Source organism: Periplaneta americana, chromosome 17 (genome assembly GCF_040183065.1).
Source record: "Periplaneta americana isolate PAMFEO1 chromosome 17, P.americana_PAMFEO1_priV1, whole genome shotgun sequence".
NCBI classification, from domain to species: domain Eukaryota; kingdom Metazoa; phylum Arthropoda; class Insecta; order Blattodea; family Blattidae; genus Periplaneta; species Periplaneta americana.
The window spans coordinates 10,612,883-10,628,602 of record NC_091133.1 but is presented as its reverse complement, the minus strand read 5'-3'; the positions used below and the strand labels follow the sequence as shown (position 1 = coordinate 10,628,602).

General features: G+C 36.3%; 1 protein-coding gene across 4 annotated transcripts in view; it reads right to left on the bottom strand.

The window, feature by feature from the left end:
* Positions 1 to 420: 420 nt before the first annotated feature.
* LOC138693101 (zinc finger protein ZFP2-like) overlaps positions 421 to 15,720 on the bottom strand; it is a 76,279-nt gene continuing 60,979 nt past the window's right edge. For 3 of the 4 annotated variants that reach the window (XM_069816724.1, XM_069816726.1, XM_069816725.1), the window contains exon 5: positions 7,035 to 9,817. In XM_069816724.1, the coding sequence (XP_069672825.1) occupies positions 8,557 to 9,817 (1,261 nt within the window). In that variant the 3' untranslated portion in view covers positions 7,035 to 8,556. Of the gene's footprint in view, positions 1,330 to 7,034; positions 9,818 to 15,720 lie in introns of those variants that run through there. The other variant, XM_069816731.1, reaches the window with a different exon arrangement.

Sequence of the window (15,720 nt, the reverse complement as noted above, 5' to 3'; positions counted from 1 at the left end):
CAAAGGAAGCTTTTACTAGAAAAAGGAGCATCTTCTACGAACATCTAGAAAAATAACTAAGGAAGAGACTAGTGAAGTGCTTTGTGTGGATGGTAGCATTGTATGAGGCAGAAACATGGATATTACGACGAAGTGAAGAGAAGCGACTAGAAGCATTTGAAATGAAGATATGGAAAAGAATGGAGCGTGTGAAATGAACACACAGAATAAGAAACGAAGCTGTGTTGGAAAGAGTGGGTGAAGAATGAATGATCCTGAAACCTAACAGGAAGAGAAAAAAGAATTGGTTGTGTCACTGGTTGTGAAGAAACTGCCTTCTGTAGGATGCATTGGCGTATACTGGTTAAAGGGTTTGGGCTACCCCTGACCCTATTATTACACAAAATATATCTAACAATTACTTTAATTTTAATTACTATGGTAAAACTAATAATACAAAATTATTACATTATGTTATATTATAAACTTTTTCTTTTGTAATTTCCTTGGACTACCGCCGGTAGCCCCGGTAGCCCGCAAAATACACCCCTGGACTAGGATGTACTGGAAGGAATGGTGAAAGGGAAGACTTCGGGAGGAAGAAGATGACAGACGACATTAAGTTACATGGATCATATGCGGAGACTAAGAGGAAGACAGAAAATGGAAGACTGGAGAATGCTGGGTTTACAGTGAAAGACCTGCACGTGTGCTGAACACCGTGAATGAATGAATGAATTAATTAATTTTGATAAGGAAAATTTGGTGATTGATCTGTTATTTTACTGTATAATTTACAGCAATAGTGATTGTACATGACTTATTGTTCGCCAGTGTGGAGTAATGGTTGGCATGTCTGACCTTTAAACGAGCTGGTCCGGGTTCAAATCCTGGTTGGGACAAGCAAATTGGTTGAGAATTTTTACAGAGTTTTCCCTCAACCCAAAATGAACAGAAGGAAATTCATGCGAAACAGCATTACACTTGTAAACTCCACAAGAGACAGTGGCGGTTATTCAGGTGAAGAGAGTGAAGTGGCACTTCAGCTATTTCGCAAAAAAAATAATAAAAAGTAATACATTAATTTTTCTTAAATAGTCGAAAACCTAGTTTGTGTATACGTAAACTTTAACATCAGTAAGCAGCGAGGCTGCTTGGCTAACGTGCCATTAATTGTACTCGCCGTTGCTAGATGGTGCTATTGTCGCCATACAAACTATTTATTGAAACTTTACATTTTCTCCCTAAATAATAATGTTTTAACATTTATATATGGTTATATCGAATCACCGGAATGGATATGGTACTGGTATTTGTACCTTCACATGATGTTTCATCCACGAGCCGCCACTGAAAGAGAAAGAATATAGATCTAGTAAACAAAAGGAAGAACATACGTACGCCACAGCGCAACATAGCAACATTCAACGTAACCAACTTGTACACTAACATATCAATGAAGAAAACACTACATATAGGCCTACTAGAAGAAATACTCAACAATAACAACATATACCACACATTCCTAGCCCTCAACTAATATCCTTATTTTTTTTTACATTACTATCGTGGGGTCATAAGTGACCCTGTTGCAGAATATAATCAAAAATCACTTTATATTTAACATTTATTTTTTCAATTGAAAACATAAAAAAGTCGCATATATACAGACACAATGCCACCAAATTTGTAACATTATTTTAATTGTACGAAATAAGTATATGCAAATAAAAACATACAAATTCTATCTAAAATAATACACTGTGCCCTCTTTCTAGTGATGATATAGGAGTGGTATGTCCACACTTAGTTGCTAATTCTTGTATATAAAATGTAACAGGCGTGTACAAAATTGTATATTTTTTCTAAAAAAATGTTAATAAGTATATTTGTCCATGGAAAACATAAAACTTACCAGTCGCTGCAATCATATCAGATGATTCGCTGTTCAGAATGACTCTTGCATACAGTTCGGTGACATACATTGCATTTAGTCGGGTGTTTCTTGTTGCTGTTGCGTGGGCAAATGCAACATCGTCTTTGCTTTGGTGGACCTTCAAGTTGTGTGTCAGCATCAGATAGTACTGCTGCTCTGATACCTACAAATCTATCATCTGCCAAAGTTCTCTTGGAAATGTGGAAATAGTGGCACGCACCTTAAGGTGACCCAATATAAGTTCCATCCCGAGGTCCTTAATAAAATTGTGACGACTTTTTTTATAGTCTGTATCACTAACTCTTAGGATAATGTGACCATTCACGGTTGAAACAAGGATAAATATATAATAGGATGCGAAACTGCGGTCAGCACCATCTGGCGGCAGAGGGCTCAAATAAGATGATCAGCGCCCAACGTCGGAGGTGGTGACCATTAGAACTACGTGTTGGGTACATTAACCAGAGTTTCTATTTATCCGTTCGAGATATTGCTCGAGGAGGCAAGATGACAGACAGAAACTTGCTAATAAGTGAACATAAAGTGATACGTGTGTATAAGCGGTGTATGTTAAACAGTGCTGTTTATGGACGTTGTAAAAATTGTGTTGTTGAATGTATTGTAAAGTAATAGTAATATAATAAATTGAACTATCAAAGTAGTTCTTGCAGACTTTTCCATTGCGCTGTACAATAAATACCCAAAGAATACAATCCCAATTATCTAAACTTTTGCTTTATTTTTTGTCTCTGTCTGGTTATATTCTAATTGGGTAGTGTAAAATAGATCGTCTCTTTTATCTTGTTGGTTCCGGTAAGAATTTTCAGTAGAAGATGCTGTGAGGAATAAAAATGTAAATGTTTTATTTTAAATTGGATTAGTTTTGAATATCGATGAGGGTGGGAGAGAATACTTTCTGCACAGTTTAACATTTTCGTCACCAGGTGCGCTGCTAAATGCATGGAGTAATTAGTTACTCTTTTCGCTACTTGGAGCGCTGCTAGCTGTCATAATGCTCCTCCGCCCAACAGGTGGCAGCGAGATCAATTTCTACAATAGCGACTCTAGTATGTTTTACGGGAAACTCAGTCAGTTACGCATTCTATTGTATATTTATCCATGGTTGAAATATCCAACATAGCATACCAGATAGCTAAAGGCCATCTTCTACATCAGGCCTGGACATCGGGAGCGCATCCAGACTCTAAAACGGGGACGCTTAATATTCATCCGTCTCGGAATCAACGCTGCGCGGTGTTCGGTGGGGAAGAAAGGGGATGATGAGAAATCATATGGCTCCCCGTGAAAGAGTAGATTCCGCTCTTGCTGCCCAGCCCTGTTCTACATTTTCGTCCAGCCCTAAACAATGCACATTTCTGGTCGAGAGCATCGACACCACTCTTTGTTGCATCATATAACATTATCATGTTAGATTTTACAGAGGAATGGATAGAACTGCATGGAAGACATCAAAATAACAGCTTTGGATTTATTTGACACAAAAGACATTATTGTTTTGTCTCTTGTGAATCCGAATTTATTTGATCCAACTTCTCGTTTTTTGTCAGGCAAAAATTGTGGCGGAATTTCTTTTTTGTTTCTCCGCACTGTTCCAACATACGTCAAGCAGATTTTTTCTTAGCTCATCCATTGATTTGAACCAGTTATCCCCTGTAACATTCCTGTTTTTATACTGAGATGAGGCTCCGTCACTAAAGTAAAACATTTTTTTCATATTCTCGTCTAATGTTTTGAGGTGTTGAATTAAAACTTTCTGGTTACATGTATCAAACAGTCACTTACTATACATAGAGAAATGGGCTTGGGAACAGTTGGTGTTTCATCCTGATGCACATAAATAGCTACTAGGTAGAGAGTTGCCTGGTCATTTGTCCAGTGGTAGTCTTGAATCACATCTTGATCTATGAATTTATAATTTTCGGAAAAATCAACTAGTACTACACATTCGTGTTTCTTTAATGTTTCCTTACACTGCCTCAAATATTGGGCCTCATTATGAGCAATGAAGCTATGAGGACGATAAATTACCCATATCTTATCAATGAGTTCTTCGGCGAATTCTTTGAATGGTGTAACAAATGTTTTCAATGTAGATCAGTCTACTGTAATATTCAACGTCCTGCATGCCTTCCTCGCTTTCCAGTAAGAATTCACGTGCTTTTCCAAGCCCAGGACATTTTTCACACCTTGGTAAGGATCAGGGTTCATTTTCTGTAGAATATACCATCATTTGATGACTTTTTTCATTCATGCCATGAACTATCAGTATGTGTTTTAAACTTTGCACCATGAGTCTTACATTTTGGTGTATTGCACAGATGCACACTGTATGTTTTCCTTTTGCACCTGCCAGTATGCCGTGCTCTGGACGCAGCTCGGCAAATTTGGAAAACCCAATAGAAAGTGAGGGGTTTTTCTCGCAGAATAATGTGTACAGTACAATTCTTTCAAGTTACACAGTATTAAATGCTTCTGCACCTAGTCTTGTACAATAGAATCTGTTGTAGTTTTTTTTTTTTACAGACACAAAATCCTTTTTCCCAGGACATACGCGACTGTAACATCATCTTCATAAAATTCAGCTACTGTTGGCTTAAAGTTCTCAGGCACGGGATGGCCAATGTTCTTGTGATGTCAAAGAACACACCACCTGATTTCGCCTTTCTTACAATATACTATGATACTCCAAATTCCTCAACTACTTTCTTTAATGACCAACTTCGTGGTGCAAATGAAACTAGTCGTATTTTCTCTTGAATTGTTAATGCCGTTTGTAAGGAACTTTTAACACAGTCAAGAAGGTCCTTGTAGTCCCTACCAAGTGCAACCAAATCTTTTTCTGAATTTTTTGAGCTCGAATCCAGTGTAATCTGAAGAGATTTTTCCAGTCTACCTCTGATAACTGATGAAGCTTGTGCTAACTTTCTCTTCCCAAGAGGAAGTTTTTGTTAACTATAACTCCTCAAATATTAATTGTCAATATTGCAGATATTATTCTGTATAACCAATTAATAAATCTATAATATTCTCATAGCTGTAGTGCATATGTCTGTACAGATTACTGCGCACTTAACTGCGGAATCCTGGCCAAACAAGTCACTCAACTGAGTGCGCTCCTAATATAATGGCAGTTGACATTGGACATATACGTCAACATATATGCCTAACTTGGAGTCAGGCCACAAAGGAAGGAGAGGAGTTCGATCCGGTGTTGTGGATTGAATTCGGCGTAGCTCAGTGGTCAGAGCGCTTGGTACGTAGAACCAAGGAACCGAGTTCGATCCCCGGGGCCAGAGCGAATTTTTCTCCTCATATATTAATTTTTGTTAACTGCTGAGCCTCCTTTGCTTCAAGGGTGATATTCCTACTTGTGCAAATAATAAATTTATTGACTCTCGCTTTTAGTCTGGTGGTACTGAAAATGGCTGATCGTGTCCATTAATTCATCAGAATCACCACTATTATTTTATAATCTTATATAGCAATTTGTAATACACACTGGCCAGATATAAGAGAGAATCTTTTCTTTCTGTCAGCGAGATCTTCTGTTACCCGTTGTAAACCCTTCTTAATAACCATGTTATATCTTCTATATGGATCACAACATTTTGGTCTAAAGAGATGTGTATATTTGTCACTGCAGTATATCTTCAGATGATGATAACAAACGGTCTCTATGACCTTCGGTCTTCTCAGTCTGCACCACAATAATTGCCTGTCTTGATGAGGCACGTTTTCACGTCCAACAAGGCAATAGATTAGGTATATGTTATTTTGTGACAATAATCACCTGTCAATTGTCCTACGGAATAACAATCCATTTTATTGGACACAATCCAACCTAATTCTATCGTCACCCATGAAATAGACTGAAATAGAAATGCCTTAACGTCAATCTACTGTAAAGTATGCGCAAGTCTACAAATAACGGCACACAGTTTTAATTCACTTATCTATAACCCAACAATTCTACTGATGATACCGCTTAAATCAGACACGTTTGATGTATTATATCCGAAAGTGAACATTAATGTGTACAATAGGTATGACAAATACTGTAGTTTGGCTATCCCAAGACTGGCAGTGGAGTGCCGTCACCTTCAAGACATGCTTAGTCAAGCTCCGAGCAGGTTTGAACATGCATGTACGTACACACATGCCTAGACGGAAGGGAGCCGAAATACAAGTTCAAAATTCTACCATGTATACAGAATGCTTGAATGTTTTTACTACTAACATTTCATTATTATTCCACCTTCCCTTTATCTTCAATACAACAAAGAATTATGGACCCATTTTTTACATATTTTGTTTTATTTCCATTATAATATAAACTTAGTTTGTACTACTTTGTCATTCAATGGTACAAAATGTTCTTTAATATATTGTCACTAACTTTGACAGAGAAATTTCTTATCCATTTGTAAGTCATGATTTTTTTTTTTTTCCGAATAGACATTCACCAATATCGAGGGATGAAGTACTGTACAAACACGTGCATATCAAAGAAATGAGTAGGACTTTGCACAAAATACTTCGCATGTACTCATAGTCAATATCAATCAATAACTGCAACAACTTTTATCAGTATTCAAGAAAGTTGTGCCACAGACAATTTGTTGATTTGACATGGAATGACTCATCTCTAATGCCTGCTTGTTTATATTATACTATCACTCGAATTAAACTTTTACACGCTGTAGGAACAGAGAATTTCACACTTCCCTAATTAGACTCATTCAACACCTCTTCGAAACGGGCGAGTTCCAGTGGTAAATTTAAAGATATCGTCTCTACGCATTTTTTGTAAGGCCCAAGTTACAGCTTACCGATGCTACCCGATCTACTCAAGGAATATAACAAGGGTTTTAATCTATGTTTCCACTCGTGAACATTGTAAAAAGTAAACATAATATGTGGCATGTGCGATTCACGAAACCCACTCACATCTTCGTCCGACTCTTTCCTTACGCATGAATGACAATTATTTTTGCCTAATCGAAGTGCCATTGTTGTGGTATTGCCGGTTATTTGGGTGCCAGATAGAGCGATTTTACTGTATGTAACAAATTTGTGTGCAAAATCAATGGAAATATGATCTTATACAAAATTCCAAGCTTTTACTCGTGAATTAAGATATACATACAGTGAGATTGAGTTACAGGCCATCTGAGCACGGTTGCTTATTGGGAGAATCCAGTCGTCAAGGCTGTATAACGCATGTGCAGGTGACTGCTTGTAATTAGTTTGAGAAACGCTTTGTCTGCGAGTGGCTGATGTTCGTGTGTTACTAAGTGCGTTCATGGTTTCGTTTAAAAGCAAATATCAGACAACAAACTGCTAAAAATCACACCTGAGAGTTAATAAGAAATTTTCTCTGCAAACGTCGGGGGAAGTATTGCGGATGTAGATGCTCTATTTTCAAAGGTTCTTCCCTATTATTATCAGTTTTAAATAGAGGATCATTTTCGCTTTCAGTAAATATATAAATATAAAAATAAAAATGCTAACGTTATGCGCAGCAACAACTTTTGTGCGAGATCGTGCGTATTTGCTTGTTTTCCGCACTGAACCAATACGCGGTAAGTGTGAAATACCACATTCAGTATTCCCAACGTAACACACATAACAATTTCCCTCTTCTTACCGCTTAAGTGCGACATTCATTTTACTGCTTTAGGCTTTTAACATATTATTTTTACAGACGTTTAACATAGTAATAATTATAAATTGGAAACTTACCACTGCAATTTCACCTAAATTGCACTGTTAATTATTGTTTTTAAATATTTGCAAAAATTAAGTAAAGTCTACTACTCCACGAAACTTATTGCATTCCTGATACAAGTAACATTAAGGAAGCCGTGAAAAAATCAACAAGATTCCAGATGGCGATGCTATTACTGCAATATGTTATATAAATAATATTGTTCAAATATTAAAATGAAAAATAAATCATTACATAACCTTACCGTTTGTTTTAAGTTCGCATTTATAGACAGGGGGGAAAAAAAGACAAGACATATATCACGGCCAGCTGGAGTATAGTAAACACAGAAAACATTTTATAGTAACGATGTTGAAGAATGATAAAATTCGTCTTTCAGGTATGTAATAAACGATCTTCGCACAAAATAATGTACGATACACGAACTGTATGTTTGTTTTCATGTTCTCGGAAATTAAAAAAGCTCAACTACGTTTCGCTTTTTCAATTTTTACTCGACCATGAAAACGTCAACATACCGCTCTTGTAACGTATATTACTATTTCAGGTTGCTGTACTTTCCCAATATGCATCCGCACTCGAAAATCTTCAATGTACATGTAAATTACAACTTGCCTAATTTTCCAGAAAAAAATTTCACAGACAATTAATATAAATTAAGATTGGTCTAAGTATAAATATACATGCTTATTAGCTTCTCTTTACACGTAAAGCATTTTCTACAAATATCACATTTCAAAGTTCTTTTAACTGTGTAGGAGTTTATGCTTAGACTACCTGATTCCCAATAATTCTTTCCACATGCATCTCATCTAAATGGTCTCTTGCCCGTGTGTAGACGGGACTGAATCCTGAGGTTACCGGATTCTGAGAAAAACACTTTCCGGAGATATCACATTTGAAAGGCATTTCGCCTGTGTCTTCGTGTATGCTTTACTAAACAATATTTCACTGAAAAACACTTTCCACATTCATCGCATTTAAATGGTCTCTCGCCCGTGTGTAAACGGGAGTGAATCCTGAGGTAACCGGATTCTGAGAAACATTTACCACAGATGTCGCACTTGTATGGCCTATCGCATGTGTGTACATACGCATGTCGTTTTAAAACTGCTCTCGTTGAGAAACACTTTCCACAGTTATCGCACTTAAATGGTCTCTCACCAGTGTGCAGGCGTGAGTGAATCATCAGGTTACCGGATAATGAGAAACACTTTCCACAGATGTCGCATTTGAATGACCTTTCGTAGGTATGTATGCGTGCATGTCTTTTTAAAACTGCCTTCGCTGAAAAACACTTTCCACATTCATCGCATTTAAATGGTCTTTCGCCCGTGTGTAGACGGGTGTGAATCTTGAGGTAAAACGATTCTGAGAAACCTTTTCCACAGATATCACATTTCAGTGGAATTTCACCTGTATGTATACGCGCATGCCTTTTTAAAACGAACTTCATTGAGAAACATCTTCCACATTCACCACATTTAAATGGTCTCTCACCCGTGTGTAGACGGGAGTGAATCTTGAGGTAACCAGAATCTGAGAAACACTTTCCACAGATGTCGCACTTGAATGGCGTATCGCATGTATGTACGAACGCATGCCTTTTTAAATATGTTTTCGTTGAGAAACTCTTTCCACATTTATCGCACATAAATGGTCTCTCACCAGTATGTAAGCGAGAATGAATCCTTAGCTTGTGCGATTCTGAGAAACACTTTCCACATACAGAACATTTGAATGGCCTTTCACCTGTATGTATGCGTGCATGCCTTTTTAAAATTGACTTCGTTGAGAAAGACTTTCCACATTCACCGCATTTAAATGATGTCTCGCCCGTGTGTAGGCGGGAGTGAATCTTGAGATGACCCGAATCTGATATATGTCTGTTTAAAACTGACGATTCTGAGAAACACTTCCCATAGAGATCGCAACTGAATGACTTTTCGGTTGTGTGTATACGGTAATGAAGTTTCAGAGATTGCGATTTTACAAAAACCTCGCCGCATATATTACACTTCATAGAATTATTGTTTTTCTCACTATTATTTGAACCGCCAAATCTGTTGCTGCCACAATGCGTCAATTCACCTTCTTCATGAATAATGGCAGCACGTTCTTGTGACACACTTTTCTGAATATTATCCATAATGCTGAAATGAATATAAACATTTACCAGTCTCCACAATAGTCTACGTGATGACATAAAAATATAATAAACATTATATGTCTATACATACATATTTATATAATTACATAGAATGTATATTCACAGAATGGCCACATTGCAATATCAGACAATAATAACATAGTGTAATAAATAAAACTATTTTCTTGCTGCCGTCGTCCTTAGAGCTGTTCTTGGGGTTATTTGGAGTGTTGATCTACAAAATGTCACCGGCTAGACCAGCCATCGTCAACTGGCCTGCATACTAGTTCGGAGCGCCGAGACGCTGGCTGAGAAGGTGTGCAGTGTGTCGAACCAAGCCAACGCATCACATCACAGAAGCCAACTTTCTGACCATAATTTACAACGCCTTCTTCGATTGTGTTCTACACGAGATTGATACCTAACATAAACCAGTTAGTGAGGGAAAAATGAATTTAAAAATCGAGGAAAACCAATGCTAATGATCAGCAACGATAAGTTTTATCATTTGTTATTTACATTGTAATAAAATAATTTAGGCCTACTTCAGTCTTGTAACAGAAACGACAATGTTTCATATGTTATACAAAATAACATAATTGATTTTGTAATATATAGTGTCAGATAAAAAATGGATAATTTATTTAAATTTATTGACGACACTTAAACAAATGAATAGGATGACAGGACTTAAATATTAGTAATGGATTCGATTAGTTTAATATTTTGTAACAGTGAAAATGCTTTATAGTTCTGTAAGTTCTCAATTACTTTAATATGAAAAAAAAAAAAACTATTTGCTTTCAAAATCGCTACAATACATAAAGAAAAAGTACAACTTGCTTGTTGTCTTAAACTAAAAAGTGATTTAAAAATCCAGGAAAACCAATGCTAACAAACAGCGAAAATAAAATGTTATAATTTGTTATTTACATTGTAATAAAATAATTTAAGCCTACTTTAGCCTTATAACAGAAACGATAATATTTTTCATATGTTACACATAATAGCAAATAATTGGTCTTGTGACATATAGTGTCAGATAAAAAATGGATAATTAATTTTATGTTATTGACGACACTTGAACAAAGGAACAGGGGGACATGATTTAAATGTTACTAATGGATTCGATTTGTTTAATATTTCGTAATAGTGATAATGCATTAGGCTGATAAGTCTGTAAGTTCTCAGTTGCTTTAATATAAAAAAAGAACTATTTAATTTCAAAACCGATACAATACATGACGGAAAAATACATATTGTTTCTTGTCTTAAACTGAAGTGGTTTACTTATTACACAGTTCCTCTTAAAATAAATTAAGTACGTGCTTCTTCCGTGTTTATTATGATTATTAGAGACTGATTAAAAGAGTTGAACAAGTGAACGGACTCCACTGCCATCACCCGATGCCTTCCCCCACCTTCTGCTGCACCGTTGATGTCTAAGGGATAGAACTGAGCTCGCGAGCAAACTGTCCCTGCACCATAGTGCACTGAGATGACGACTCCTGGGCTAGACCTTATGTACTCTATTTCTTAAATATCATTGAATATATATGATTATATAATAAGGATTGCAAGGGACAGTGAAATTAATTCAATAAGCTCTCCTATCCATTTCTCAACCTGAACCTACCCGTGGGCGCAACCTGCTTTCAAAAATGACGCGAGCAATGGCGAAATAACCGTACTATCAATATGCAGTATTTAAGAGCTAGTCCAGAAGCTATAAGATGGCACTTCTTCACTGGACGTGCCCCCTCCTGGCTAGCAACCAGTTGGGAGGTTAAATATATATGCTTGCAAGTCTTGCACGATAGATAACATAATTCATTCCCTCAGAAACTTAACCAACGTTTTACCTCTCAGCCTAAAAAAGAACCTGATCCAAACTTTAGTGATGCCCCACTTCGATTATTGCGATTCTCTATTCACGAATCTAAATACTGATCTTGCCCATAGACTACAGCGTGTTCACAATATCTGCGTTCGTTTCGTTTGTAACATTAGAAAATTCGATCATGTAACACCGTCACTAGAATTTTTGTCTTGGAGTCCACTTAAAGAAAGAAGACTCTTCAACTCTCTCTTATTACTATTTAAAATCATCCACATCTCCACACCCTCTTACCTAGCATCTCGTTTTGTTTACCTTTCACCACCTCGAACCCGGAACATGTACCTTCTCTCTATTCCTCTGCACAGAACATCCTTCTACTCATCATCTTTCAGCATATCTATTCCACGCCTCTGGAATTCTCTCCCTGACCATGTCAGAGACTGTCGCATAATATCAAAATTCAAATTTAAATTAAAAAATCACATTCTAGTTCATGGAATTGCTTGTTGAACACCTATCAGGTTGCACAACTTCGCCCTAACCCATTACATTTAGTAAATATTGTAACCATGCTGTTGTAAAATTGACAATTAATATGTATTATTATTATCATCATCATCATCATCATCATCATCATTATTATTATTATTATTATTATTATTATTATTATCATTAGTGTCGTAGCGATACTTACAGCAGAGTCCATATAGGCCAGTTTCTATCTGATGCTTTTCCAATTCACTGCGGGCTAAAGCAGGGAGATGCACTATCACCTTTACTTTTTAACTTCGCTCTAGAATATGCCATTAGGAAAGTTCAGGATAACACAGATGGTTTGGAATTGAACGGGTTACATCACATTCTTGTCTATGCGGATGACGTGAATATGTTAGGAGAAAATCCACAAACGATTAGGGGAAACGCGGAAATTCTAGTTGAAGCAAGTAAAGCGATTGGGTTGGAAGTACATAAATCCCGAAAAGACCAAGTATATGATTATGTCTCGTGACCAGAATATAATACGAAATGGAACTATAAAAATTGGAGATTTATCCTTCGAAGAGGTGGAAAAATTCAAATATCTTGGAGTAACAGTAACAAATATAAATGACACTCAGGAGGAAATTAAACGCAGAATAAATATGGGAAATGCGTGTTATTATTCGGTTGAGAAGCTTTTGTCATCTAGTCTGCTGTCAAAAAATCTGAAAGTTAGAATTTATAAAACAGTTATATTACCGGTTGTTCTGTATGGTTGTGAAACTTGGACTCTCACTTTGAGAGAGGAACAGAGATTAAGGGTATTTGAGAATAAGGTTCTTAGGAAAATATATGGGGCTAAGAGGGATGAAGTTACAGTAGAATGGAGAAAGTTACACAACACAGAGCTGCACGCATTGTATACTTCACCTGACATAATTAGGACCATAAAATCCAGACGTTTGAGATGGGCAGGACATGTAGCACGTATGGGCGAATCCAGAAATGCATATAGAGTATTAGTTGGGAGGCCGGAGGGCAAAAGGCCTTTGGAGAGGCCGAGACGTAGATGGGAAGACAATATAAAAATGGATTTGAGGGAGGTGGGATATGATGGTAGAGATTGGATTAATCTTGCTTAGGATAGAGACCAATGGCGGGCTTATGTGAGGGTGGCAATGAACCTCCGGGTTCCTTAAAAGCCAGTAAGTATTATTATTATTATTATTATTATTATTATTATTATTATTATTATTATTATTAGTTATCACTATCATAATTGCTATCTCAGTTTTCTTTCTTTTTTCGATGAGAGCTCTATAGTGTTCTTTTGACTCTGTTGACCCTCTATAGGGCTTTAACTTAATTTGCATTATTTTCATCAGTGTTTGTATTTCTTTTTTGTATTTATATGTGCTATCTGGTAGGATGGAAGAGAAGGCCTTATGGCCTTAATCCTGTCAGATTAAATAAATAAATTATTAAATAATGGGACAGATAGTACAGATCATGGACAAAGAATGGACAAGAATTGGAAAAAGAGAAATAAAATGAAAGTAGTCACTTTGGCTGTTCAGAGCATCAACCACAAAAAAAAAATACTAGATAACATCTTAAATTCAAAGGGTACATTAATTGCAGTTACTTCAGAAACAGAAAGGAAGCTCCAAGTATCAAAAAGAAACAAAGAGTTACGTCCAAATTTACGGTGGAGTGAAGAGAAATGTTAGAGCACAAGGAGTAATGATTACGATACATATAAAACCCAAATCAATAAATTACACATACTGGAATCAAAGAATAATTCAGCTAAGTTTAAAACTATATAGACGATACATGAGAATTACACGTGTATAAGGCCCAATTGAGGAAGAATAAGATGAAAGCAATACATTTTATCAAAATTTGCAGAACATTACACCTACTGATAAGATTAAGAAATTAGATATAATTCTCTTGATGGGACATTTTAGTAGTCGAATTGGCAATAATAAAATAGACAGATGTGTCGGAACACATGGAGAACACTGCAATAAAATTTGTTGAACGATTGATTGATTTTGTGGTTTATAACCAGTTAAGAATAATGAATACAATGTTCGCACATAAGGACGCTCATAAATTTACGTTGTCAGCTAGAAATCAACGATCCATTATTGAATATATAGTGTGCAAATAAGAAACTTGCAGATATGGTCCTAGATTGTAAAGTATTCACAGGAGTTAAAATTGAATCAGACCACCACTTGGCAGTAAATACAATATTTGAACCACCCAAATGATAAAAAAAATGTAAATGTACAACAAATGCTAATAAAGGATACATTTTTTATAAAGTAAGCTTTTTAATAGAGTCAAGCATATTGTGTCTTTAGCACTAACGTTTAAATAAGCAAACACCAGAGGGCCAAGATATTGTAGATAAATAGCAACGTCTTCGAAATATATTATACGAAGCTGCAAAGAAAAGTCTGAATACCAAGGCAAAATGAATTCGAAGGAAAGGCTTAAGATCATGGGATGAAAACATTAAACAATTCACTGCAGATAAAAAGGGAAACTTACTACTAATTCCACAATTTGGAACATCTGGCCGACATCTACGGTTGACCACTAGAATACAGAATACAAAGCAGAGGTTAACTTAAAAATGAAAAAGATTTCTTGCAACCTCCCCCCCCCCAAAAAAATGGAATATCACCGAAAAAAAGAGAAATAGCTAGAAGAAGTTCATAAAAATCAAAAACAAAAGTGGAAAAAATATTGTGTAACATTCAGAACATTATATAACAAGATTACAACCCAAAATGTTTAAGATTCTCAAACAATTACGTAATGAAACAAGAGAGACAGTTCAAATAATTGCATTTCCAATGTAACATGGCTAAACTAGATGTTTTCAAAACAAATGGACTCAAGACAAGGAAAAGATTACAAGTAACATATTTAAATAATACAGAAACTAAAGCTATCACCACAGTGTAGTATATACAGTCAATACATAGTAAAAATGCAACCATAGATAGTTGCTAACCACTAGGATCGCTACTATCGGCTCATTACAGACAATGCGAAATAGTACCTGCACAGTCTATTGTTCCTACTACCCTCACAACTCAAGCTTCGTGACTGTATATACTAGACTGTGCTATCACGATGGATAAACTAACTGAAGAAAGGTCACTTTAAAAATTGTGAAAAGTAACGAGGCATTAGTTTCTTAAATTCTGAATACAAAATTTATACGCCACCAGCGTAGTTCAGTCGGCTAAGGAGCTTGTCTGCCGATCCGGAGTTGCGTTCAGGCGCGGGTTCGATTCCCGCTTGGGCTGATTATCTGGTTGGGTTTTTCCGAGGTTTTCCCCAATCATAAGGCAAATATCAAGTAATCTATGGCGAAACCTCGACCTTATCTTGCCAAATACCATCTCGCTATCACCAATCCCATCGACGCTAAATAACTTCGTAGTTGATACAGCGTCCTTAAATAACCAAGTAAAAAAATTATACAAATATAATCAAGAATAAACTATTCGGACAAAATTAGTGACGAGAAGAATGGTTTCCGCAAGGGCAGGTCCTGTTGT